Raw genomic sequence first — 24438 nt, forward strand, 5'->3', positions numbered from 1 at the left:
CGCCGTCCTTAGATGCTTCATGCTTGCTCGCTTACCCAGCCTTCTCCGCGCCCGATAAACTCCCGAATACGAAGCCGACTCCCAGCCACATCCCAATCCCTCTCACGACTCCAACATCTCAACATCGCGTTCCTGCTCCAACGCGCTCTCATCGTCTCCATCAAATGTGTCCGACCCCGCTGCCTCTGCTTCTGCTTCAATCTCTGCCTCTGCTCCTGCTCCATTGACTGTCGTCTCGGGCTCGGCAGGTGCCGCTTGCGCTTTGCCCTCGAGCACTAGCTCCTCGTCATACATTGCCCTGCCTGCCTTCCATGCTTCCTTGAACCAGTCACTAAGCCTGTTCTTTTCCAAGTGCTCTTGTAGAATATCGTCGTCAAGCAGGTTGTCCCTGATAATGGGCTCGCGGAGATCCTCAGCTGCAAAGCGCACACAAAGCTCGCCATGCGTACCCCCGGCTCCAAGAAGATCCCGCAGGCTCTTAGGCCATACAATCCGAGCAAACGGGTTCTCGGCTGCAGAAACGTTAGCGGGTGAGTATCCTTTGCTAAGACTTGGCAGCTTACCACACATCCTGAACAAGGCCCGGAATGTCCATGATACTGCAGTATCCCGGAGCACATCGGTGATCCTAGCGTCCGTAATGTCCCTCGTGTTGTTAATCGTAGCCCAATCATCTTTGATAGCCAGTCGCTTCCACACCAGCTTCAATAGGCCTTCGCGTGTCGTTCGGTGAATGTTTTGCCAGCTCACAACCAGAACCCTAAAGGCGTAGACAAACTCGTCTCCTCCCAGCAGAGTTGTGGCATCCTCGCTGTCATCCGCATTCATCAACGTAAGAATGTCAATCATGAGAGCCGCATCAATCACCTTGTGCTGCACAAGATTCTCAAAGCCTTCCTTGAGAATCGCCTGATGCGCTGGTCGGTCCTTGAGACGGCCTTGACCAAACTCATTCATCAACAGTTCGACGGCAGAGTCCTCGTCCAGAGCACCCGTGATAACGGGGAGCAGTCGCTCGTAGACCTCCTCTTGGATCTTGGTGTACTCCAACTGCTGTTCGATGCTCTGAAACATGGCTTCGCGCATCTTCAGAGCCTTTGGCTTCTCCCTGCGCCCATCAAACAGTGGTTGCTGTTCGTCGCCCTCTTTCACTTCTTTCTTGCACAACAGAGCGAGCTTGGCCATGGAGAGCTCCACACGCTGACACCACGAGTTGGTCTCCTGCTTCGATCCAGCCTCGTACAGTGCCTCGGCGGCTGCCTCGTAATCCTTCTCGCCGCACACATCATTGATCCACGCGAGCCGCACACGTGAAGGTTCAGAGCGCAGAAATTTGGTAAGCGCTGGTTGGTTGAGGTAGTCCTTCATGAACAGCTGGCCCGCTTGGTTCTCGGTAATGTACTTGTTGTAGAAGGCTCCAGCCCACTCGTCGCCGTAGATGGCAAAGTAGCGTGCGATACGCTCCTTGATCCGGTTGAGCTTGACGGTGCTTTCCGCCTGCTCCATCTTGCTGCGTGTGCTCGCCTTTTCTGATTCGAGCCAGTTCGTCTCTTCCCAGATGAGGCTCACTAGCGTAGGCATGTCCCGGTACTGTTCAGCCAGCTTCATTCCTTCGGTTGCGAGCCCAATCTCCATCAGGCCCATAATGTGCGATGGTCGGACATTGTTGTTCCATTCATCCTTGAGACTGCGGCCCATTGCTCGCGTCTTCTCATCACTCTGCGCAAGAGCCCATTGGAAGCGCTCGATATGCGTTTGGCAACCCAGCTTCACCAGACGAGGATTGTCTTTGCCAATCTTTTGCGCAAGAATCTCCTGGTAGCCTTCTTCATAGTTTTCCACTGCGAGATTCCGGCCAACATCAATGAGGCTGCGAATTGAGCTGACAATGTTGTGAGACGATGTCCAGAACTGGGGAAGCAGGTCGTAGCCTTCTTCTGGTCTGAGAATCCCGTCGTCGAGACAATCGCCATCGAGCCCATACAATTCCACATTGGCTTGCCGAAATTCAAAGGCAGCCTCCAAAGCCACAAGCATGACATCAGTGCCTTCACTGAGCCTCTGCATAATTGACCCCTGTTCCTTTGCGCCCTCTTTCATATAAAAGGTTCGCAGGTAGAACCAGCCCCAAGGAATCAACACACCTAGGGAGTCGACATCCTTGAGGAAGAATTGTCGGATAGTATCGGTCTCGCCAAGTTCAGGGTCGATGGGTGTCTTGTAGCGCTCATTCAGGGCTCTGATGATATCGCTCATTAGAATCTTTTCCGGATACGCGTCTGGATGAGCTTGCTGATCCTGCAGTTTGTCCTGGTACCAGTTCCACAGCTTATGTGCAGCCGTTAGCTTTTCCGCATGCCAAAGCAGCCGCCACTTTGTATCAAAAGATAGTGGTGGGTAATTGCTTTGCAGTTGCGAGATCAAAGTTTGCAGGGCGCTAGTACGTTGCTGGAATTGTTCGTCCATATTTGAGGTGGTCTTCTCCAGGTAGTCGTAGGATGAGCTCAAAATACCAGCGCTAATGGCACGCGCCGCCTCTGCAGTCTCTTCCTCTGGAAATGAAAACCGTGACTTGACTGAGAAATCAATAATGTTGCCAGGGATGGTGCTGAAAAATGTCGCTTGCTCAAGCTTGCTGAGTGCTGTGACCTTGGCTCGCTCATTGTCCTGTTCGTCCGTAGTTGGCGATAGCGCACTAATCTGCAAAAGTCCGAATTGTTGGACAAAGATAAGTGCGGTCGCTCGCCTGTCCTTTCGTAGCGCTATCTCCAGGGCATTTCCAGATATCGTTACATCTGGACGGAAGTATATTGTGTCCTGGAAAGGCAAGCTGGGTCGCCCGGCATCTGCAAGTAGTTGTGCTTCGGGGCTTTCTTCGGGTCGGGTGAGGGCAGTCACACACACGGCGCCTGGGAACTGCACATATGCGGTATGTCCGGGTTGCGGGACCAACAGGGCTCCGGTAGGCTCCTTTGGTAGCTGGGGTTGGTGAAAATTGCGAAGCGGAATCACCCTGTTGACTGTGCCTCCGGCTCCTGATAAGACCAATTCAAGGAGAGAATAATCCATGGAATCTCGACCAGACAAGGCCACCAACACGAGAAGCTCAACAACGTCATGTCTCTGCTGTTGTTCGACAATCGCAAAGTCCAACACATGCACATCCTGCTGACTGCGTATCTCCGGCACAGTGTCAACCTGGAGCGCCGAAAGAATTGCATCGTGTACATCCACATCCCGATGATGGCTATGTTGTCCTGACCAGCTCAAATCCCAAAGCTGAAAGAGACCATTCTTTGTTGCGGATATGACATCCATATGGCCCTTTGACTGCGAAGTGCGGGCCTTGACTGAGGCAATGGTTTTGCGAATCGATCCTCCCAACAGGCCCTTGAGACTGAAGAAGCTACCACCCGAACTGTTCGGTGCGCTTAAAACGGTGGTTACAACATTGGGTCTGCCTTGCGAGTCGCGCAGGGTAAGTTGAGCCAACCTGCCGCTGCTGAAGACCAGGACATAGCCCGCATGCTCGACGTCTACCAAATCAGTTATGGTTTCTCCGGAGTATAGCTTGACGAAGCCCTCCACTCCTTGTTGGCGCTGGGGATAGAGGCTTCGGGTATCGGCGCTGTCGATGCTCTCCCAGAAACTGATTTTGCCTGTCGAAGGCGCGAGTGCGACGACGCCGAAGTCGTTTGTGGGGCCGTTGCGTACGATGGCACCTAGTGGCAGAGGCTCGGATGGTCTTAGACCAAAGCCCAGATTTAAGGAGACGACCTTTGTAGGGCCGTTCGGGACGCTATAGTCCCAGACGAGGGCTCGATCCGAAGTCAGGGCGAGCGCGAGACCAGCCGAGGGGAGGGCGGTTGCGTATATGGGGGCTGGTGATGTCAGTTAGCAAGCGCGCGTCGGACGGGGTGAAGCTGTGGCATACTCGAAGGGCGGAGAAGCGCTGACGGAAAGCCGGGGAGTTTCTTTACGCTGTAGTTTGCGTTTTTTGTCTATAATGCATTTTGTCAGTGATGGCCAATGTCTGGGCCACTCTGTATACTCACAAGATATGAGCCAGTCTCTTCTTTGGGCGCGCGCTGCTTCGGTGCTGTCTTCTTCTCGCGAACGGGCATGTCAACCAGAACGACGGAATTCTCGACGCTCTGAACTGCATGACCATTAATCTGAACGCTCCCATTTCCGTTCATGTGCGCGCCGGCTGGGTCCTTGAAGGCCTCATCGTTGAGCTTACTGCGCTTCCGGCTCCGTTGCTGCTGGGGGCCGTCCGAGTCCTTGCGCTGGCGGCGTCGGGGATTGCGCAGGGAGCTGCGCGCGCTCTGGATCGAAGCCTCTGGCGAAAACATGATGGAAGGTGTGTTTTGAGGTGGTTTAGAACGCGAAAGAGCGCGCCGGTGATGGTGTTGGCTCTTCGCTTGGGTTGTTGGTGATTGACAACTAAGAAAGCGTCTGTTTTGGAAGCTTTGGTGACAGGGATCCGATCAACGCTAGGACACGGAGTTAAACAACGTGCTCTGCAAACGGATCTCGTGCCCTGAGGTCAACCTTACACAGTCGTGGCGCATTAGAATCAACTATCTAGTAATCCCTTGCGCGTGTATGCTGCTGCACTCTCGACTCAGTGCACTTTCATGACCCCATAGATGCATGGTATGCTCTCGTTGCACTGCGAGTACAAGCCCAAAAGGATACCCAGGTACCGCCAAACTCTAAACGCAGCTGGCGCTTCTTGTGTGTCCCGCCGACTCAAACGTGGTTCTTGACCAAAGAAAAAAAACCAAGCACAAGTACAAGCCTTTAGATCGGCTGTTGTTTCATCGTACAGGGCAACGGAAAGCTATTTTGAAGATATGTTTCTCATTCCTCATAAAGTTACTTATTACAATTTATGTCAGGTACATGAAGTGAAGGCTTTGCATCGCAGCTGTCGACGTAATAAATAAAACGACATGCTCCACACTGTACAGATGGTCTTAAAGACCCGACGGCAGTCACTAGGCAATGGCTTCCCACGAATCAACTAGCCAGTCAACTCGCAGCCATACCGATACCGCTTGCGTCGTTTGTGCTTGCTGCAACTAGAACTTCTTGCCGTGGTCCTCCTCAGCAATACTGTTCTCGGTAGAGGTGGTGCTCTGCTTCTCGAGCTCCTCGCCCATTGGGCCGTGGATTGATTCTTCGAAGACGGGCTCAGTCTCGATCGTCTCGAACTTGGTCTTGAAGTCCTTCAAGTTATGGGTTGATGAGTTACTTCGACGGCGAGCATTGGCCATATTGGGCCTGATGTCTTCGACTTCGTCGCCCATGGCACCCCTGCATGTACTGTCAGCCTAGTATATCTTAAGGGTGAAAGGAGGTATGTGATGAACGGTAGGTAGAGCTGCAACATATTTGTCGGGTCTTTCGGAACACGCGTTGAGGATGGGTAGGAGGGTGCAAGACTTACCAATTGCCCTTGCCGCTGCCACCCTTCTTTGTTTTGGTTGGGTCAGTGTCGGCATGGCCGGATTTGGCAAAGTACTTGGGAAGACGTGCTTCACGCTCGGCAGTGCCATCGGCAATGCCAGCGTGATCACGGTCAGTGTACTTGTGGGAGCGAGTCACTAGGTTTAATAGTCAGCTTCTGGTGTGGAATTGAGCAGCCATAGATGACGCTATAAGCTTGAGTGAATACCAGCGAGGAGTAAATTCCAACGAGGAATGGGTATCAACAAGAAGCGAATACAGCAAGAAGCGAATCTCAGCGAGGAACGAATCTCAGCGAGATGTGAATACCAACAAGGAGTGAATACCAGTGAGCAAGATAGGCAAGAGAGATGACGAAAGGAGACACCTACTTGTTGGTATGTGGCTGACGGAGTGAAGAGCAAGTGCAAGTATATGATGTGTGAAGGTCGATGTAAGAAGGTTGATGTGGATGTGGATGTGAGAAGGTTGATGTGAATGAGGGTGGTGTCGAGCTGAAGTAGACAAGAACGGAGCTCGGGATTACTCCAAGCGTGCTTAAAGGTACTCTGGAGCAGCGGGTCAGTACATGGTCTCGTGATAGGAGCTTTGGCCCGATGGCGTCTTCTTGCGTAGTAAAACAGCATAGCCGGTTTGCGTACCTTGCAGATCTGACTGGAGTTGGTTTGAGTCACAGCAGCGATGAGCACAAGAGCAATGGCGCGAGTTGGGGAGGGGGAGAAGAGCGTTGATCCGATCAAAAGTTAAAGCAGGCGTAGTGTGCCTCACGCGTATAGTTCTCAGAGCGGGGAAGCTGGCACCAGCACCCGGTGCTCCCTTTATATGGAAAGCACCTACACCACCACGGGGCCTTGTTGGTGCCGTTATCTAGAAGATTCGCTTGCAAGGACCCTATGCTGGCCATTGCAATTTACAGAAGGTAAAGTTGAGGCCAGCGTGGTTTTATCAATCGGATCTTCGGTCCCTGAACTCTGTGAGGAAAGGAGCTGGGGAGGGGAGCTGGGTACGTCACTTGGTACCTGGTGCATGCTGGTCGCGTGCTTAGAGCAAGAGACCCGAGGCGAAATGCTGAACAACACCGGCGCAGACTGGTCCAATCCATTCATCCAGCCATACTTGTGTAGTTCTATATATCCAGTGTGCACATAAAGCCCTCGTATTGCGCAATATCCAAAGTTACTTGGCTCACAACCTCGAGCGGGCAGCGTTGCTACCCCGGATTCCACAAGTATCTCATGAGCGCTAATGCACCAGCCCCACACAGGCCGGCCAAAGTCATGCGCCGTGCCTCAGTGGCCCCGAAATCACGTGATGGTCAGCTCGTTCGTTCCGCCCTCGCCATCGGCCCTGGGTCGTATGACCAATCGCCGCGGATTTGTTGCTTGCATCAGCACGCTTCCGAGGCCGCAAACTATCTTGAGAAAAGTTTCCCGGCCACGCCTTGGTACATCCACCACTGTTTCCCCTCAAATTTCTGCTTCTTTTTCGCAAGACTTCTTCTTTTCACATTTGATTTTGCGGCACAAATCTGCCCCTCCATCCGCACACACACGACGCCACTGTACCCCGCCATGGCCCCGCGATGCTTACTTATCGGTACGCCGTCGATCGCAGCGCATCCTGAGCAACTTGACAAGGTCTACGAAATCCATGACCGCAAATCAACAGACCTGCAGATGCTGGACCGCATCGCGGCCGGTCTCGTCAATCTGCCCGCCTCTACATACGATGTTGTCCTTCTCCTTGCCGACGCCGACGGTACAACTCGCGAAAGCCACAAACTGCTAGCACGCGATGTTATGAACAAAGTAGTGGGCGCATTGAAGGTTGGAGGAGTGCTCAAGAGCCAGGCTGGTCCTCTTCAAGGCTCTGAGAAAACAGAGGCTATCCTTGCTGGGCTCACGGAAACAGCAGATGGCATGACAAAGCCAGAGCAAGAAGAGGCCGTGTCGATACCGCTGAAGTTTGGCAAGAAGAAGGCAGGCGCCGTCAATGGAACAAATGGTACAAATGGCACAAATGGCACAAATGGCACAAATGGCACAAATGGCACAAATGGCACGGTCAATCCAGACGGTTCTGTCCCGCTTAACCTCAATGGCAAGCGCAACCAAACCGAACCAGCCAAGCCAAACGGCGTAGGCTTCGTGGACTTCAGCGACGATCTTGACGATCCCATCATTACCGGCGAAGATGACGATTTGATTGACGAAGACGAATTCATCACTGAGGCAGACATGGCTCGACCTGTCATTCAACGTATGTCTTCAATACTCTCAATTCAATTTCTTCAGACTAACAGACTCCAGCACCTGAATGTCAGCCCAAGCCAGGAAAGCGACGACGCGCTTGCAAAGATTGCACTTGCGGTATGAAGGAGAAACTCGAAGCTGAAGATGCCGCCAGACGCGCATCCGCCGACAAAGCTTTGAACGCACTCAAACTGGATGCCGATGATCTTGCCGAAGTGGACTTTACAGTACAAGGCAAGGTGGGCAGCTGCGGGAACTGTGCGCTGGGCGACGCTTTTAGGTGTGATGGATGCCCATATATTGGACTACCGGCATTCAAGCCTGGTGAGGAGGTGCGGTTGTTGAACAATGATATCCAGTTGTAGGGGTCTGCTTGGGTGGAATTGTATTGTGTATGGCGTATCGGTTGCAAATAGGGTGACATAGATAGATATGGGGCCACTTGGTAATGGCGTACTAGGTCTGAACTTTACCCAGATTGACGAGACGATCAAGGAAGCATGACTATCCCGTAGAAGTCCACTCATAAATTCCATGGCATGTCTCCTTGTCTTCCAACAAGGTCTTGATAAGTGTGAGATTGAACGATTTCCGTCATCGGGAGGCTGTATCAAAGCCCTAGACAGCGCACAACCTCATTCTCCAATCGTCAACTCCAACTTCAAAGCCGTACGCCCGGGACCATAATAATCTGGCCGGCGCTCAGACTGCTGAAAGCCACATGATGCATACAATGCTCTCGCCGGCTGTCTACTCTCATCGACCCACAAAAACAGCGTCTGACACCCTCCTCTTCCCATCTGATGATGAAACCTTTGAATCAGCGCCTTGCCCACACCCTTTTGCCTCTCTTGCTCAACAACACAGAGTTTGTGTAGCCACGCCAGCCTCTTTATCCGCTGATACACGAGATAAGCGACCAATCTTTCGTCGTCGTCTTCCCTGAACGCCAGTAGCAAGCCCGTGTTCTTTTTCTTCAGCTCGACATCATAGTTGAAATGCTCTATTGCGGGGAAGATTTTCTTTTCGAGTTTGGCTATCTTGTCGGCGATTACTGGGCGAAGTTTTGGTGGAAAGGAGGAAAAGTCTTTTATTGTGAAGCCTGGTGGGACTTCTGATCCTGTGTTTGCTGCGACCATTTTGTGCGGTAAATGTTCTGGTCGAGTAATGCTGATCTCGCAGGCTTGGAATTTGGATATGGGTGCGGTGAGTCAAGCCTTCAAGTTTTCCGCGTATTCTTTCATATATCCATTTTTGATCAAATAAATCGCCGCTAAACTCCGTATCTTGATCTATGGGAGTGAAGTATGGTGGTGACTGACTACAAATGCTTCGAGTTCTAGTCAAAGTGGGACGCACGTGCTAGCGCGTCACACTTTTGAGGCGGACGCGTCCTATCGATTAACACTCCATAACACTTTCCCCAACTTGATCCACGTAACTCAACATGCAACCCTGCCTGTTGCTGAAGCCGCCGTTATACCCCACGATACTGCGGTGACTCGGCATATTCATCGTGCAGAGTTTACTCACCGGAATCTTGAAATAATACTGGGTTTAGTGCCAGGATCATGCCTGGCCCAAGGAAGCGACCGTACTCAAACATAGACTTTACGTTGAGAAAAGTCTTCAAGAAAGCTGCATTCAGGTAAGTGTCTTGATCTGTTTCTGAGATGACCATACTAACCATTAGCTTAGACCGCCACAGCGTGAAGTCGTTCTGGCCACACTAGAAGGTCAAGATGTCTTCGTCCAGGCAGCGACTTCATTCGGAAAGAGCCTGTGTTACCAACTTCCAGCAGTTGTAGACTTTGGCAGTATGTGAGCAGCCTGATGTGAAAGAGGACCTGTACTGATGAACCAAGTTACCATTGTCATCTCTCCACTTCTAGCACTTATGGTACATTACCTAATGTTCATCTGCATGAAGCCATCTCACTGGGAAATAGAATAACCAAGTCGCTTCTTTACGCAACGCTAATATCCGCGTCGAAACGATCAACAGCACGACACCCACTGAGGACAGGAAGAGAATCCTGGCGGATCTCCAATGCGGCCATCCACTCACTCGGCTACTCTATGTCACTCCGGAATTCTGTCAAGGTGATCACTTTCGTAAAATTCTGCGAGTAATCCATTCCCAGCGCGAACTGGCCCGTATCGCCGTCGATGAAGCACATTGTGTCAGCGAGTGGGGCCATGACTTCCGACCATCTTTCCAGCAACTCTCCTTTTTCAAGACAGAATTTCCCGATGTTCCAGTTATTTGCTTGACTGCCACAGCCACGGCGCGTGTAAGAGACGACATCATCAACACATTAGCACTGGACCCGAAGAAACTGGCCATGTTCCGCATGAGTAGCAGCCGACCAAATCTACACTACGAAGTACGCTTCAAATCCGATGAAGAAGACCACTACGACGACTTTCTTTCCATGCTCAAGGGGATATACGCTCGGCGTGCTGAGAGGCCAGAGCGCGTCACTCAACTCGCCTCGCAAAACCAACGCACAGATAACGTCCCAGGCATCATCTACACCCTATTCCGCAAAGATTGCGAGTCCCTCGCCGAACGCCTCCGTTCTGACGGCATCGGTGCGAAACCCTATCACGCCGGTCTCTCAGTCTCTGAGCGTGCAGACGCTCTATCAGGTTGGATTGCCAACAAGCTCGGCTACGACATCATTGTCGCCACCACCGCGTTCGGAATGGGAATCGACAAGGAAAATGTCCGCTTCGTAGTCCACTGGCAGATCCCAAAGTCGTTCGAAGGCTTCTACCAGGAAGCCGGTCGAGCAGGTCGCGACGGCAAAGCATCACTCTGTATTCTGTACTACGGCCGTGAAGACCGCGATCGCGCTGCTAACATGATGGCCCGAGATGCAGCACGCCAACCCTCAAAAAGCGGGGGACCAGATGCCCAGCAACAGCAACTTATGAATCGTGCAAGGAGCTTACAGACACTTGTGGGGTACTGCGAGGCTACAGATAAATGTCGGCATAAGATCATTGCGAAGTACTTTGCTGACGAGGTGCCTGCGCCGTGTGATTTTGCGTGTGATTGGTGCAAGGATGCTGAGGCGCTGGTTAGGAGGAAGGAGAGGGGACTGGCGAGTGAGGAGTGGTGTAGTACGCAGAGGGCTGAGGGGAGATATGACGTCGACGAGTATGAGTGATGGGTCTGTAGTGTGCTTTTAGAACTCAAATATACCGATATATGAATAGGTGTCGTATGCACACATGGCCAGTTTCTCACGCAATTAAACAGAAATTGGGAAATGTTGAGCACGTTCTCGTCATTCATAACTCATCAGCGTTTTTGGTGGCCGTCCCGCTACAGGGTATCTACCGTGAATCTCGCATTACCAACGCCATCTTCCCATGCCTTCTTGTACAGAATCATCACTACATCAGTCTCAGAGAATCGTGGTATTCCTCTCGACCACCGTCGAAACTTATCCGACGATCAGGGCCGCGCTGGGCACCATGCCAGCCTCCTTGAGCGTCATGCCAAAGTCAGTCTTGTCATACGTCTTCTTGGGGAAGTTGGTGGTAAACGTGTTAACACTCAAGCCGTCCTGTTCGAGCGCATGTGCTACCTCGAAGAGCGTCGTCTCTACCGGGAATGTCTTCATAACCCTTCCACTGGGTGTCTGAAGCGCCAACCTCACCTCAGTGTATGCGCTCGCAGGCTTGCTTGTCGAAGGGCCAGAAGACGTCGCAAGAGGAGCTTGTGCGGCTGGAGCAGGGGGAGCCTGACCGGCACGCTTTGCCTTTTCCTCCTCAGCCTTGCGCTTGCGTTCCTGTTTATCTGCCTCGAGCTTCGCCAGCACGCGCTTCCTTGCCTCCTCATCTGCCTTCTTCTCTGCACGCTTAGCAGCGGCTTCCTTCAGACGCTCCTTCTTTTGTAACTCCTCTCTGATGTCCTGCGACTCTTTTGTAGCCTTCATGCGGATCTGCTCGTTTCTCCTCTGGTCCTCCTTGTCCTGCTCCGACATCTTTGCGCGCTTCGCCGCCAACTTCTCCCGCAGCTCTTGTAGCCGCTGCTTCTTTTCTTCTTCTGTGAGCGGCGCGATTTCTTCGGTCGACTCGCTGAACTGCTCGTGGCCTGTCTTTTCGCCGTGGAATTGAGCTTGGTTGACTGATCGGAACTTTTTGCCACACTCATCGCACACGAGCGATTTTGCTTCTTCTCCGGGCTGAAGGGCTGGGGGTTCATCTGAAGCTCCGGCAGCAGAGCTGGCCTGTGCTTGCTTGATCTCGTCAATGGATTTGTCCTGATTGGTCTCGAGCCAATCGATGGCGGACTGAAGGCCTCCGGAGACTTTGACGGCGAGCTCTGCACGCTCGCGATCAAAGCCCATATCGACGAGAGTGTCTAGATCGGATGATGCCATGGTGGTTGTGACGTTGTAGTTCGAACCGGGTGAGTGAAGCGCTCTGGACAATTGTCTGTTCAGAAAGGTACAAGTATGTCTATCGGAAAGCTTGGTTTGTCAGTTGATGAGTAGGGTGGGTTGAACTTGTTGTGGTATTGATAATAGAGGGCTCCACTGGGGCGGTGTTATATAACGTACATGGTGCAGGCGGTAGCGGGGAATGGAACGGAACCTTGGAGAAGGCGGACCGTTGATCTGCTGGACAAATGCCTTGAATAAGCAATACCGGCTATCGTCGCTTTCACTTCAAAAGCATACGTACTCCCCGCCCAGCCTAGACTGCGTGAATACCGGTAGTCGGACAGTTAGCTGTCGAGGCCACTAAAGCGCTTCCTGAGCCAAAAGCGTCACTGGCGCGACTGCCTCCACGGCAGCCCTGAAGCAACGTCATCGTCTCCTTCTTCCTGACCTCACTCTGCCACCCGCAACCACCAACGACACCCGATACAGACATTCAGTGCCAGCGCGTTTGTCTGTTGATTAATCAAACCCACAATTACACGAGCACACGACCCGCCTATCATTCCCGAGGTCGACCGCGAACGGACGCTGTAACTGAGCACCCGTGCCTGATTACCAACACCACGCAGCCACCTGCCGCACTCTCACCACTCGCATACGCACCGCCATGTCTGTCGAGCTCGATCCCGTAGAGCTTGGGTTCAAGCGTAAGCTCTTTCAGTGGCATTGAACGCATGCAGCAATACTAAGCCCATCAGGACCCTTCCAGCATGAAGTGTCGCAGACGCTCCGCTTGAAGAACCCGCATTCTGACCCTGTTGCCTTCAAGGTGAGTCGCTTTGCTTGTCTCTTGCTATTTTGTAGCTTCATATCGGACGCGTAGCTAACACATGCAAGGTCAAAACCACGGCTCCCAAGCAGTACGGCGCCTGCGACCCCTTCTTTGCCCCACAACAACTGACGAGGGAACTATAGATATTGCGTCAGGCCAAACAGCGGACGTATTGAGCCTGGAAAGGAGGTTGAAGTTCAGAGTATGCATATTCCAAGCGTGCGCACCTTTAGACACCTTGCAGCAGCTAACAAATGCGCTTAGTTCTCCTCCAGGCTATGAAGGAAGACCCACCGCCAGATGCAAAGTGCCGCGACAAGTTCCTCGTACAGTCGGTCCTCATCACTGCCGATAAAGAGTTTGCCAACGTCGGATCTTTGGTACGCATATCATTTTTTGGGTAAAAGGACAGAACAGGGCTAATCGCTTGCTATAGTGGTCGCACATTGAACAGACATCCAAGTCTTCCATCCAGGAGAAGAAGATCAGGGTCCTGTTCCTCGCCCCTGACGAAGGTGGCCTGAGTGTAACACCCGCAAAGACCAACTCTGCTAGCCGCGACTCTTTGGTTCCATCCCCATCACCGTCTCAGGAAGCCTTCACCCCTTCGCGTGGTGGTGTATCTGACGCATCTGGACCGGTTTCCGTCCCACAAGATCGCCCGGCCGGCAGCAAGAACTTGGGAGAGATCAGGAACGAGACATATAACCCTGCGACGGGTGGTAGTGCTCAGAGTGCCCTCAGCTCGGCTGCTGCCAGTGTCTCGAACGCTATCCCTTCTTCCGGTGACCTAGAGGCTCAACTTGCCGAGGCCAAGGCGCAGATTGCACGATTGACACAACAGGTTAGCGAAGCGACCGGTCTCCGCCAGCGCAAGACGGGCTCCGCACAAGACTCGAAGTCACAAGTCTCAACTGCCACCGAAGTACGACAGGCCCCCGCTGGAGGCGTCCCCGTTCAGATCACTGCGCTTCTTTGTCTTATCAGCTTCCTCTTGGCTTATTTCCTTTTCTAAACACCTTTCTGGTAGCGGTAGAGCAGTCAGTAAGGGATTTTTTGTTCAGCGTGCAAGGCGTGGTAATGCGCAGTAACTTTCTAAGGAGGCAAGAAGAAGTAGGGCGGTGGTATTGGATGGCGCTGGACGAGAGGACGGTTCATTGCTTCGTGTTCTCGGGGACTATTTTTGCTTGGACCTGGGCTTCTTGTTGGTTACGCATACAGAGTGGCATCTGCTAGGGACGCACGAGCATATCCGCGTGGAAGGCATTCATGTATCAACAAGTAGACTATCTGGAGTTGTAGCGCGCCAAAATTGTTTGACACCTTCATGTTTCCATACACTTTTGCACTTGCATATTGTGAAGAGTGATTTCATCTGAAGCGGTGGAAAGACAAGCGAATGAAGAAGATGCATGTGGTCATCTCATACGTAGCAGTAGTACTTTTTCTAGACAATTGTTCGACTCATGGGGGCACGAGCCAATAGACGAGGGATGATTCTCCAGTGTGGGGTGGCGTAGGAACGTCATGCAAGGCCCATCCTAGACCGAGCAATATCACACTCCACCGGTTTGCCGCGGTATCGCCAGACGGCTGTATCCTTGCATGCCTGTGATAGATAGTGGACACCGCCATGCTGCGAGCAGACGTGTAGTGAGCGCGGGTTGGCGGTCATGGTGGGGCTCCGTCCGCCGGAGGGCTAATATGACTCCAGTGGTTTGACAATAGCTTTTCGACTGCGATAAAGCCGTCCTTTTCTCCCTTCTGACTCCCACATTCTCTTTCCTTCCTCATATTTGCAAACATGTGTGGTATTTTCGCCTGTTATAAGTATGCCAGATTCGCTCTGCACTCATCCTCTACTTCACTTGGGCTATGAAGACGTTACTAACTTTTTCTACAAAGACACCCTGATGTCCAAAAGTTCAAGCCGACGGCCCTGAAAATGGGCAAGGCGTAAGTTTGCATCTGATTTCAATTGAGAGTGTTGAATTGACTGGTTGCGCGCAGTGTCCGACATCGGGGACCCGATTGGAGTCAGTGACCACGTCTTCAGTATGCGCCAGAGAACACAATAACTGAAATTTTGTAGGTGGCAACTGGGTAGCGAACGACACTAGTAAGAATTACGGAATGGTTTAGTCATTGGGAAATTCTAACAGCTAGCAGTCTTGGTTCACGAGCGTCTGAGTATTGTCGGTGTTGGTACGCAGTCACACGGTTTAAAAAAAATCAATTGTAGTCGAGGCTTACACGAGTAGACACTGGAGCCCAACCGCTCGTCAACGACGATGAAACCGTCTCCCTAGCCGTCAATGGCGAGATTTACAACCACCGCATCCTCCGCAAGTCCCTTAAGAAGCCGTACAACTTCAAGACACACTCAGATTGCGAGGTCATCATTCCGCTGGTAGGGTTAGAGACTCCACGAATAAGGGCAGCAAAACTGACATATGCCAGTACCTCGAGCATGACATCGATGCGCCTCGAAAGCTGGACGGCATGTTCTCCTGGGTGCTTCACGACAAGACTCAAGACCGTGTAATCGCAGCGCGCGACCCCATTGGTGTAACTACCTTTTATATGGGCAGGTCGAGCACAACACCGGGCGCGGTATACTTCGCTTCTGAGCTCAAGTGCCTCCACCCCGTATGCGACAACATCATTTCCTTCCCTCCTGGCCACGTCTACGATTCCAAGACCGACTCGCTTACGCGCTACCACGATCCCAAGTGGCTTGTCGAGCCCGAGAACATCCCCACCACACCAGTAGACTACAAGGAACTGAGACAATCGTTTGAGCGGGCAGTGCGGAAACGCATGATGGCGGAAGTGCCATTCGGTGTTCTCCTGTCTGGTGGTCTTGACTCAAGTCTTGTGGCATCGATAGCACAGCGCGAGACTCTGCGGTTGAACGAGCAGATAAGGCAGAAGGCTGCGACGTCTGGTGCAAAGGCGAGCGATGAGCAGAGCCAGCTTGTGGGAATCGATGACTCCAACGAGCTTCAGACGGATCTCCTCCTGGGACAACTCAACTCGTTTTCGATTGGCCTGCCTAACGCTCCCGATGCCATTGCAGCACAAGAAGTGGCAAACTTCCTGGGAACAAAACACCATACTTTCACCTTTACCATTGAGGATGGTCTCAACGCGCTTACCGATGTCATTTACCACTTGGAGACATTTGACGTGACGACGATCCGAGCCTCAACCCCTATGTTCCTGCTGAGCCGAAAGATCAAGGCCATGGGTGTCAAGATGGTGCTTTCAGGAGAGGGTAGTGACGAGATCTTTGGCGGCTACCTATACTTCCACAACGCACCCAACAAGGCGGCCTTCCACCAGGAATGCGTCCGCCGAGTCAAGAACCTCCATCTTGCCGACTGCCTGCGCGCCAACAAGTCGACGTCTGCCTGGGGCGTGGAAGCCCGCGTGCCCTTCCTAGACAAGGACTTCCTCAACACCGCCATGAACATCGACCCCGCAGACAAGATGATTGACCGCAAAGCGGGCCGAATTGAAAAGTACATTCTGCGCAAAGCTTTCGACACAACCGACGAGCCGGAGACGGCGCCATACCTTCCCGACAAGATTCTGTGGCGTCAAAAAGAGCAGTTTTCCGACGGTGTCGGCTACGGGTGGATCGACGCGCTCAAGGATAACGCCGAGCTGCACGTTACCGACGAAATGATGAAGAACCCCAAGCCTGAATGGGGCAGTGATGTCCCGGATAGCAAGGAGGCGTACTGGTACCGCTGCATGTTTGACGAGCACTTCCCCAGCTACTGTGCTGATACGGTGATGCGCTGGACGCCTACGTGGAGTAACCAGACGGACCCCTCTGGACGGTAAGATGGTCCCGTTTTTGTATGCTTGGAAAGTTTGAGCTAACGTGGTATAGTGCCATTGGTGTGCATGAGCAAAAGTATGAGAATGCGCAGTAGAAAGAGAGTCAACAAGGTGTGTACGTTGTAGAAGGGTAGATTTTTGGTATCGGGGTGGGTTTTCGGTCTTGTTGTTCTTCTTTCTTGGGTTAGGAGGGGCTGATAGACTGTTTGGACTGAGGGCCAAATATATACCACTATACAACGATTGAGTGTACACATCTTTTCTCTTTTGAATCTAATGATGATGATAATGCTTGTGAAAAGAGTGATTCTGAATAATTCTTTTATCTGTTTAAAGAAAGAAAGAGTCTCTATCCAAACTCCTTTTCTCTTCTACTACTATTATACAACAACAAAACTTTTTGTTTCCCTTCTCTTCTAGATTCACAAAAACACCCAAGCGCCCCTAGAATTTTTTTTCAACATTTCTTTTGTTACGTTCATCTCAATCGGGTATCTTGCAACAGACACAAAACGACCATGGTTGCTATTAAAAGCATAGGAAGTATACAAGGAACTTTTCTTTTATGCAATGAGCAAATGCTGGAAATGGAAAAGAGAGAGAAAGTGAGTGAGTGAGTGAGATAGCTGGTGGTAAGTTTGGAGAGTAGTCTAGGCATCGAGGGCAGAGGTGGATTCGCCGGTTCCAAAGACGCGGAATTGAATGAAGATGGTTACGTCTTCGACCATTGTGCCGAGGGAGCCGATGAGCCAGGGGAGGTTGGTGAGGATGTATTGTTTTTCCTGCGAGTGGAAGATGATCTGTGAGACAAGCAGTTAGTCACAAGTATACAAAAGAATAAGTCAAGGGGAAACGTACTCCTGCACCATAGGTAGCATTGCCTAGCAAGCTCAACATGAAGAAGAGCAGCGACAGACCCTCACACGACTTTTCACGCTGGTTCTTGATGATTTGGGGGATACGAGCACCAAGGTAGCAGATTGCACTGGCATAGCCAAGGATTTGGGCACCGAGAGGACTGTCAGAGGCATTGCCTGCGTCATCGTGTGTGGGCTGGGGCACCCAAACGCCAATCTGCCAGGCAATTGCCCAGCCGGCAGCACCAACGGCACAGACTCCAAAGATGCTCAGGGCGTTCTTGAGCCATTCGCTCGACGAGGCGGTCGTGACGTCGGGGATGGTGGGCAGGGAGCTGGCGCGGCGTCTACGACTGGCGGCCGAGTCGCGCCTGTGGCTACCTGGGAGGCCAATGTTGCTGCTGTCGCGGCGGCCGAGCAGAGGCGCCTGGACGCTGTCGGTGGAGCGGGTCGACGACTTGCGCTCGCGACGCGAGTTCTTCATGTTGTAGTATAGGCATTGGCTAATGAGGACTAGGTCGGCGAAGCAAAAGTATACGGCAAGTGCGATGACGGTAGGGACGAGGCCGGCCCAGAGGGCACCTGCGAGGTTGGTTACATCGCCAATGAACCAGACGATGAGGAAGGCGAGCGAGATGCCATCTGCAGAACCCGACTTGTAGTTTTCGAGCAGCTGGGGGACCTAATGGGCGAGCATGTTAGTATACATACATGGATGCATGGATTGGGTCGCGTGCTGCGTGGGCGGCTTTCTATTCATAGTAGCACGGTGGATATATGCAGGCAGGCAGGTAGTTGCGGCAGTCACATGGCAAGCTGCAACATGGCCACGCGACGTGCAACAATCACACAGCGTCCAAGTCGCCATTGGTGAAAGGAGGGAAGACAAGGTCTCGACCGCGAAGAAGTTGTTACGTACCAGGAGAAAGATCCACGAGGCCAGCGAGATTGAGCCGAAGACACCCGACAGGGCCTCGTGAGGTGTCAGCGACAGGCTGTGTGACAGGGCGGCGGCGAGCATCGTCGTTGGTTGGGCGGCGGAGTGTCTGTACGGGGCGGGCTGCGACAACGAACAAAGCGGAAACAACGGACGATGCGAGAGTTATTGGCGGCCACGACTTTTTGCTACCACTCTGTAAAGGATCTTCGACGGCGGACCGGGGGCTTGCTTGACTGCAAAATGCTAGCCAGGCAGGATGACGCACGACCAGACGGACACACTGGGCTTGCACTGTTGCAACAAGGGCGGGTTCCGCCGGCGGGCCAATGGACAAATGCGGAACCGGCGACTGGGTGAGCAACAGAGGCTGGGGGGGGAGGTGCAGTGTTTTGCGGTCCAGTAGCAGGCGGTGTTTTTGTCTTTATAGTAGTAGTACGACTCCCAATACTACTACTCGATGTTACACATCTTTTTGGCCTGATTTTTTTTTTGCTTATCTCCTGCGTCTCACAGGTACGGCGATGCAGGCTGGCTGGGGGCCCAGCAAATTTTCATAGTGAGGCGCTGTGGTTGCGGCACAGGCAGGCCAAGGCAGGGTCTGGCGCGGCTGAAGCTAAAATTGGCTGCCCACCCTCTCTCCACTTGCTGCCCACACTTGCCCACCTGCCCACTTGCCTTGTCCCGACCCCCGACCCCGGCACCCAGTAGAGTGCTTAATCACCCACCCTCCCACCACTCACCTGCTGCACCATCACCACCCTGACGCCTACCCGTTACCCGTCATCCCCTCCACACGCTCGTTCATCTCCTTATTGCCTTCTCGGCCCTCCCTCGTTCAGCCCTGGCCCTGTATCCACTTACACCGCCCTCCAAGCACCCTCTACTCGCGTATACTTAGTCGTCCTTGATCCGTCCGGGGCTCCCTTTTTTAATACTTACAAATCTCAAACACCCTCTGTTAGACGCGTCACCCTCGCCCATTAAAGCACGCCGTCTCGACACCCCCATCCGCTCGCTCCCGTTACCCCGATCTGCGAAACCGCCAAACATGCTACCAAAGACGTGGTTTTCCGGCGCGGTGCTCGCTCTCGCCACTGTTTCCTCGGCTTTTACCCTCGAGGACCTGCACATTGACGGCGTCAACCACTATCTGCGCCACGGCAAGCGACAAGAAGCTGAGGGCACCGGCGCTGCCTCGTCGTCAGCTCCTCCTGCTTCGTCACAACCTCCAGCATCACAGCCTTCGCAGCCTCCGGTCTCAACACCGCCGCCAGTCGCATCCTCATCGCCCCAGCCACAGCCACCGGCATCCAGCGACGACAACAATAACAACAACAACCAGCCTTCATCCCAGCAGCCCTCAAACAACGTCCCCGCAAACACACCAACAGCAACCACCACCAGAGGCAATGGCGGCAACAACAATAACAATGGCCCTACCTCGACAACACGCACAACTGGAAACGGACCTGCCGTCACCTCCCCGCCATCTACCATCAGGACTGCCCCCATCACCAGGACCTCGGATCTCCTTTCTACCACCCTGCGCGAGTTCACCACCACCATTGTCACAATGAGCGGCGACCAGCAAATCACGCAGACCTCGACTGGTACCAGCACCTCCGTCGCCACAACCGGACAAGTCACCTTTACCGAGGCACCCACAGAACAGCAGGGCAACAACCAAGGCAATGACGGAGGCATTAGCGATTCCGACAAGAAGATCATTGGTGGCGTCGTTGGCGGTGTCGGAGGTGCTCTGCTCCTCGGTGGCATTGCCCTCGTCTTCTGGCGCATGAAGAAGCGCCAAGCACGTGTCCAGGCAGATGACGATGACCTCATGGCCGGTACGGGCGCAGCCCTTGGTGACAAGCCGCAGAACAGCCCAGGATCCGCTCCCTACGGATCCAACGTGGACCAGTACTCTAGCCCCGGAGGACGGCCCAACGCAGCGGCCAACTTCTAAGCCAAGTGCAGCCTTGACAAACAACACACGGACCTACTACCACAGCCCATCACGATACCAACGACTATTTGCGGGGTCTATCTGAGCCGGATGCCATCTCGAGTGCGTAGCCATACTGGCTTGTACATACAATACCATGGCGGTTTTAATAACTTTTATTCCTTCGACGTTATGCAGCCAGCCACGATCATCCCTGACTACGCAGCCTTTTTCCATTTTTTTATCTTTTTTTTTCGGACAGGTTTACCCACCGCCTTGGAGTTCATAGTGTAGAATGTCATTAAGAGACGGACGCGAGCTACTTGAGCTCAGTGTGTAGTCACCACCAATGGGCAGTATATACTAACAAACAAACATCACACCAAAAGAAGTTGCAAAACTCTTTTGTCTAGTCAATCTCTTCTGTCTGCATTGTTTGCATTTGCATTCTATGCTTGTTTCGAGAAAAGTTTGTAATGGAGCGTGCGAGTTCTATGCGACTGGTCATTATCATCATACCCCCACAATAGCGAATGTAATTACATATACCTTGACCATGGCTTCCCTGTCCCGTGCTGGATTACGTCGACATGTTAATGCGTGTTTTTTTTGTTTTTCCCTTTCCCCTATAGCCTAATCTCCACACAAATCTTCTGTGTGTTCCTGACCGTGTCACACCAAATGGTCGTGTGATGGCGTTTCAGCACCGTCGCAGTGTGCATCGGCAACACGCCGTTTCCCCTGCTCGCATTGCAACGAGACGGAACAAGGCTGTCTTTCCGCAGCCATTCCTCTTGCCCCTTTGCAACAACCTAGCAAATAGCTAATAAATAAGTATGCGTGCCCCGCCCACGCGCGCCGTGCTTACTCGGCGCTACGTCGTAGGTATCACTTGTACGGATGAGAAAGAGGTGGACTCGTACCTGTTTTGGAAACACAGACTGAGTCTTGTTGCCAATTTTCCAGGCTTTTGTTTCGTTGTTTTCCTTCTTTCCTTCGTTTGACCTGTCCGATTTTCCTTGGTGCGACTGAAAAGAGACTGCTGGGCAGTTGGACTCGGACTTGGGCTGGATACTATACCGGGACGATCCTTTTGAAAAAAAAAAAACTTCACGATACCTATACCGGCTGGAAAACGTTATACCGGGGAGAGGACGTGCTGCACGGTCGATAATCATAATACTTTGTCTGGAACGAACTTCATTACGCCAAACGACCCTCTTCACGACCATAATACAATTCACCCACTTCGACAACAACCATGCTCCTCCTCCCCTCCACCCTCTTAGCCCTCCTCCACCTCGCCCTCCCTGCCCTCTCCCATGCCTCGCCCCAACCCCCTCTCCTCTCCTCCACAGCCGACATATCCCTAATACCACGCCACACCCTCTTCCTGCGTCAACTCTCCAACCTTCAAACCTTTGACGGCAAACTCGGCAACACGCCCGCACCCCCAATCACCAACTCGGGAAAAGACGACCGACCCTTTGAAGTCGAAGGAAATACGTTTCCAGACTTCGAAACTGCCGCCCAGAGAAGTTGCGACGAGCAGCTGCAAGGATGCAGTCGCGAGGCGAATCGGAATGGGGGTGGTGGGGGCAAAGATGGAGGGTTAAAGGTTAATGATTGTGATGAGCAAAAGAGTTAGTATTTATTCATTTTTTCTTCTCTCTCCCTCTTCCTACTTTAACTTATTCGCCTTCCCCCCCCCTCTTCTTTCGCCTGGTCCTTCGAAAAGATTTTCTTACTAATACGATTGATGAAAAGACAAATGCCTCGATGCGCAAAAGAGTGCCAAGGTCAAAGACTTCAAGTCTGCGGTTGCGAGTACAAATATCGGGCCTGATCCGGATTTCCCAGAGTTTGATCTGATTTGTGAGGGTTGAACAGGAAGAAATAAGGGGGGAAAAAGAAAGAGATCCAGGAAAGGGGGTTGGTTGGGTGTATTTGGGGGTTTGAAGTACATGAGTATATAACGTTTGGTGTTCCTACAAGGACTTGGAATATTTTGATTCCCACTCATCATAAACATATATATACATATACGCACATAGTTATACCCAACATAAGCAAATAAATATTGTTCCGCTCTACCTACCACATATTCTCACACTCTCTGCCCATCACAAACGAACAAAAAAGAATTACAGCCACACATCTTCCCCCTTCGTCACTATGAGAATCATCAACAGAGACAAGACGAAAGAAGGCGCAAAAAACAATGCTAAAAAGCAAAAAAAAGCATCTCGGGCGGGGCTCGAACCCGCAGCCTTTGGATAACCGGACAAAGCAAATTTTTACACAGCTTAAGGATAGAAGTCCAACGCGCTACCATTGCGCCACCGAGACTTGTTGAACAAGTTTTATGAACATCTGGAAATTTTTCAAAACTATTCATTTCATATACCGAAAAAATTTTCTATAGCAAAGGGGATGCGACGATATGAATGTGAAGTTTCGGCACCATGATTGAGAGAGGCGGGGCTAGGTGCAAGGGCTAGAAACGTCATGGCTGTGGGGAACGGAAAGCGGGGGTTATCTCGTGTTGCGGTAGAACAAGTGCTCGACACTACTATCGAGCTACGGAAACCTTATTAGTATCCAACAGCTTTGTAGGCCTACTATCTTTTTTTCTCTCTCTTAAAAAGAAATCCGATTCGAAATCCAGAGAAGGTAAGAAAAAAAAGTCGCAGTAAACCTCCTTCATGCAGCCCTGTTACCAATACGATAGACAGGGGCAAAGAAGAGAAATAGTGATAATGCAGCCCACCCATTACCCTTCAACCTCCTCCCACATCTCCAGCAACCGATCATTATTCAATTCACTCAAATCTACTTCCTTGTCCTCCATCCCACCGCTATCCCGTCCTATGTTCCTCTTCCAAATATCGCATAGCTGCGCGCGATTCGACTCCCAGCTCACCCACGCCGCGGCCTGGAGAAAGCAATCTGTGACATCATCCAGTTTCCTCATGTCGGATCTGGAGATATCGCCGAGTGAGTTCTCTGAATCCTCGGGTTCGCTGCTCTTCTTCTTCTTCCTCCGGCGGGTGGATGTGGAGGGGAAGCAGAGGGTGCGGTAGGCGGGTTGTGCGTGATCGCTAATTACGAAGGAGATTGAGGGCGTTGATTTAGTGATTGTGGATGAGGTCGAGGGAGAAGATGCAGTGAGCCAAGAGCGCAGGAGGGCAATTTTAGCCTTCTTTTCGGCTTTGGAGCGACTGAGTTGGGGCTGGCCTTCCGCTTCGTTTTGAATGTCTTTTGCGGGCGAGGAAGTATCTTCGTCGACGGCAAGACGCTGGGCATTTTGTCCAAGCCAGTAGTGTCCTACGCGCTTTGGATCTACGGCAAAAACGTCGTATAGTCTCTTCTTTTCCTCGTTTGTCTCGGCGGCGCCTGTCTCGTTCTGTATCGTTTCCAGCACGGCCCATAACATGCCTTCCAAGGTGTTCACGCGAAGCGTCCACTGCTGTACCGCGCTACCACCACCTGATCGCCACCTCTGCTTTTCAATCAAGATGACATCCGGAGACCCAGATAGTATCGTTTCCCTGATGAGCTTGTACGCAGTTTTAGACAAAGTGTCTGAAGAATAAGGGTCCACGTCTTCGTCTGCGTCCGCTTCCGCGTCACTCAGTCTGGCCGTGTCTAGTTGGCTACTCTCAGTCGCGCCTTGTTGTCTTGCAGAAGCAAGATCCACCTTTTCCCACCTCAAGACATCCATCTTCGCATTCAGACTGTCTTTCACCGGGTATGAGACTTCGGCCTCGCAGAAAGCTAGATTCTTGATGCCCATGTCGATGCTCATGATACGGAGTTTTTGGTCTGTAGGCCGCGAGGCTTTCCATTCTGGATGACGAGCAAAGAGACGGGATTTGGTCAAGTTTT

At 52.2% G+C, this 24438-nt stretch overlaps 11 protein-coding genes across 11 annotated transcripts; 6 read left to right on the forward strand and 5 right to left on the reverse strand.

Moving 5' to 3' along the window:
- Nucleotides 1-102: 102 nt before the first annotated feature.
- Nucleotides 103-4355, reverse strand: COCMIDRAFT_91753 (uncharacterized protein; the record flags this gene model as incomplete). The annotated part of the gene is made up of 4 exons (XM_007688478.1): nucleotides 103-512; nucleotides 564-3881; nucleotides 3935-4001; nucleotides 4056-4355. 4 exons carry the CDS (start codon nucleotides 4353-4355, stop codon nucleotides 103-105), a joined length of 4095 nt encoding a protein of 1364 aa, XP_007686668.1.
- Nucleotides 4356-5087: 732 nt separating this feature from the next.
- COCMIDRAFT_4141 (uncharacterized protein) lies at nucleotides 5088-6379 on the reverse strand (the record flags this gene model as incomplete). Its single annotated transcript, XM_007688424.1, has 3 exons — nucleotides 5088-5322; nucleotides 5456-5612; nucleotides 6313-6379. The coding sequence occupies 3 exons, from the start codon at nucleotides 6377-6379 to the stop codon at nucleotides 5088-5090; spliced, it is 459 nt and encodes a 152-aa protein (XP_007686614.1).
- A 667-nt stretch (nucleotides 6380-7046) lies between these two features.
- COCMIDRAFT_91647 (uncharacterized protein) lies at nucleotides 7047-8092 on the forward strand (the record flags this gene model as incomplete). Its single annotated transcript, XM_007688479.1, has 2 exons — nucleotides 7047-7734; nucleotides 7785-8092. 2 exons carry the CDS (start codon nucleotides 7047-7049, stop codon nucleotides 8090-8092), a joined length of 996 nt encoding a protein of 331 aa, XP_007686669.1.
- Nucleotides 8093-8362: 270 nt separating this feature from the next.
- On the reverse strand, nucleotides 8363-8866 carry COCMIDRAFT_91849 (uncharacterized protein; the record flags this gene model as incomplete). Its single annotated transcript, XM_007688480.1, has 1 exon — nucleotides 8363-8866. One exon carries the CDS (start codon nucleotides 8864-8866, stop codon nucleotides 8363-8365), a length of 504 nt encoding a protein of 167 aa, XP_007686670.1.
- Nucleotides 8867-9298: 432 nt separating this feature from the next.
- COCMIDRAFT_35589 (uncharacterized protein) lies at nucleotides 9299-10903 on the forward strand (the record flags this gene model as incomplete). Its single annotated transcript, XM_007688448.1, has 4 exons — nucleotides 9299-9375; nucleotides 9426-9544; nucleotides 9593-9627; nucleotides 9677-10903. 4 exons carry the CDS (start codon nucleotides 9299-9301, stop codon nucleotides 10901-10903), a joined length of 1458 nt encoding a protein of 485 aa, XP_007686638.1.
- A 279-nt stretch (nucleotides 10904-11182) lies between these two features.
- On the reverse strand, nucleotides 11183-12124 carry COCMIDRAFT_4145 (uncharacterized protein; the record flags this gene model as incomplete). Its single annotated transcript, XM_007688425.1, has 1 exon — nucleotides 11183-12124. The coding sequence occupies one exon, from the start codon at nucleotides 12122-12124 to the stop codon at nucleotides 11183-11185; it is 942 nt and encodes a 313-aa protein (XP_007686615.1).
- Nucleotides 12125-12794: 670 nt separating this feature from the next.
- On the forward strand, nucleotides 12795-13974 carry COCMIDRAFT_91767 (uncharacterized protein; the record flags this gene model as incomplete). Its single annotated transcript, XM_007688481.1, has 6 exons — nucleotides 12795-12834; nucleotides 12886-12956; nucleotides 13025-13047; nucleotides 13103-13161; nucleotides 13224-13339; nucleotides 13396-13974. 6 exons carry the CDS (start codon nucleotides 12795-12797, stop codon nucleotides 13972-13974), a joined length of 888 nt encoding a protein of 295 aa, XP_007686671.1.
- A 789-nt stretch (nucleotides 13975-14763) lies between these two features.
- Nucleotides 14764-16903, forward strand: COCMIDRAFT_4147 (uncharacterized protein; the record flags this gene model as incomplete). The annotated part of the gene is made up of 8 exons (XM_007688426.1): nucleotides 14764-14789; nucleotides 14865-14915; nucleotides 14970-14995; nucleotides 15052-15078; nucleotides 15129-15164; nucleotides 15221-15369; nucleotides 15420-16807; nucleotides 16861-16903. 8 exons carry the CDS (start codon nucleotides 14764-14766, stop codon nucleotides 16901-16903), a joined length of 1746 nt encoding a protein of 581 aa, XP_007686616.1.
- A 555-nt stretch (nucleotides 16904-17458) lies between these two features.
- On the reverse strand, nucleotides 17459-18686 carry COCMIDRAFT_91742 (uncharacterized protein; the record flags this gene model as incomplete). The annotated part of the gene is made up of 3 exons (XM_007688482.1): nucleotides 17459-17608; nucleotides 17667-18347; nucleotides 18585-18686. 3 exons carry the CDS (start codon nucleotides 18684-18686, stop codon nucleotides 17459-17461), a joined length of 933 nt encoding a protein of 310 aa, XP_007686672.1.
- Nucleotides 18687-19653: 967 nt separating this feature from the next.
- On the forward strand, nucleotides 19654-20571 carry COCMIDRAFT_91673 (uncharacterized protein; the record flags this gene model as incomplete). Its single annotated transcript, XM_007688483.1, has 1 exon — nucleotides 19654-20571. The coding sequence occupies one exon, from the start codon at nucleotides 19654-19656 to the stop codon at nucleotides 20569-20571; it is 918 nt and encodes a 305-aa protein (XP_007686673.1).
- A 1240-nt stretch (nucleotides 20572-21811) lies between these two features.
- COCMIDRAFT_91845 (uncharacterized protein) lies at nucleotides 21812-22436 on the forward strand (the record flags this gene model as incomplete). The annotated part of the gene is made up of 2 exons (XM_007688484.1): nucleotides 21812-22193; nucleotides 22318-22436. 2 exons carry the CDS (start codon nucleotides 21812-21814, stop codon nucleotides 22434-22436), a joined length of 501 nt encoding a protein of 166 aa, XP_007686674.1.
- Between the last annotated feature and the right edge of the window lie 2002 nt (nucleotides 22437-24438).

The sequence above is a fragment of the Bipolaris oryzae genome (assembly GCF_000523455.1).
Source record: "Bipolaris oryzae ATCC 44560 unplaced genomic scaffold scaffold_42, whole genome shotgun sequence".
Classification (NCBI taxonomy): Eukaryota; Fungi; Ascomycota; class Dothideomycetes; order Pleosporales; family Pleosporaceae; genus Bipolaris; species Bipolaris oryzae.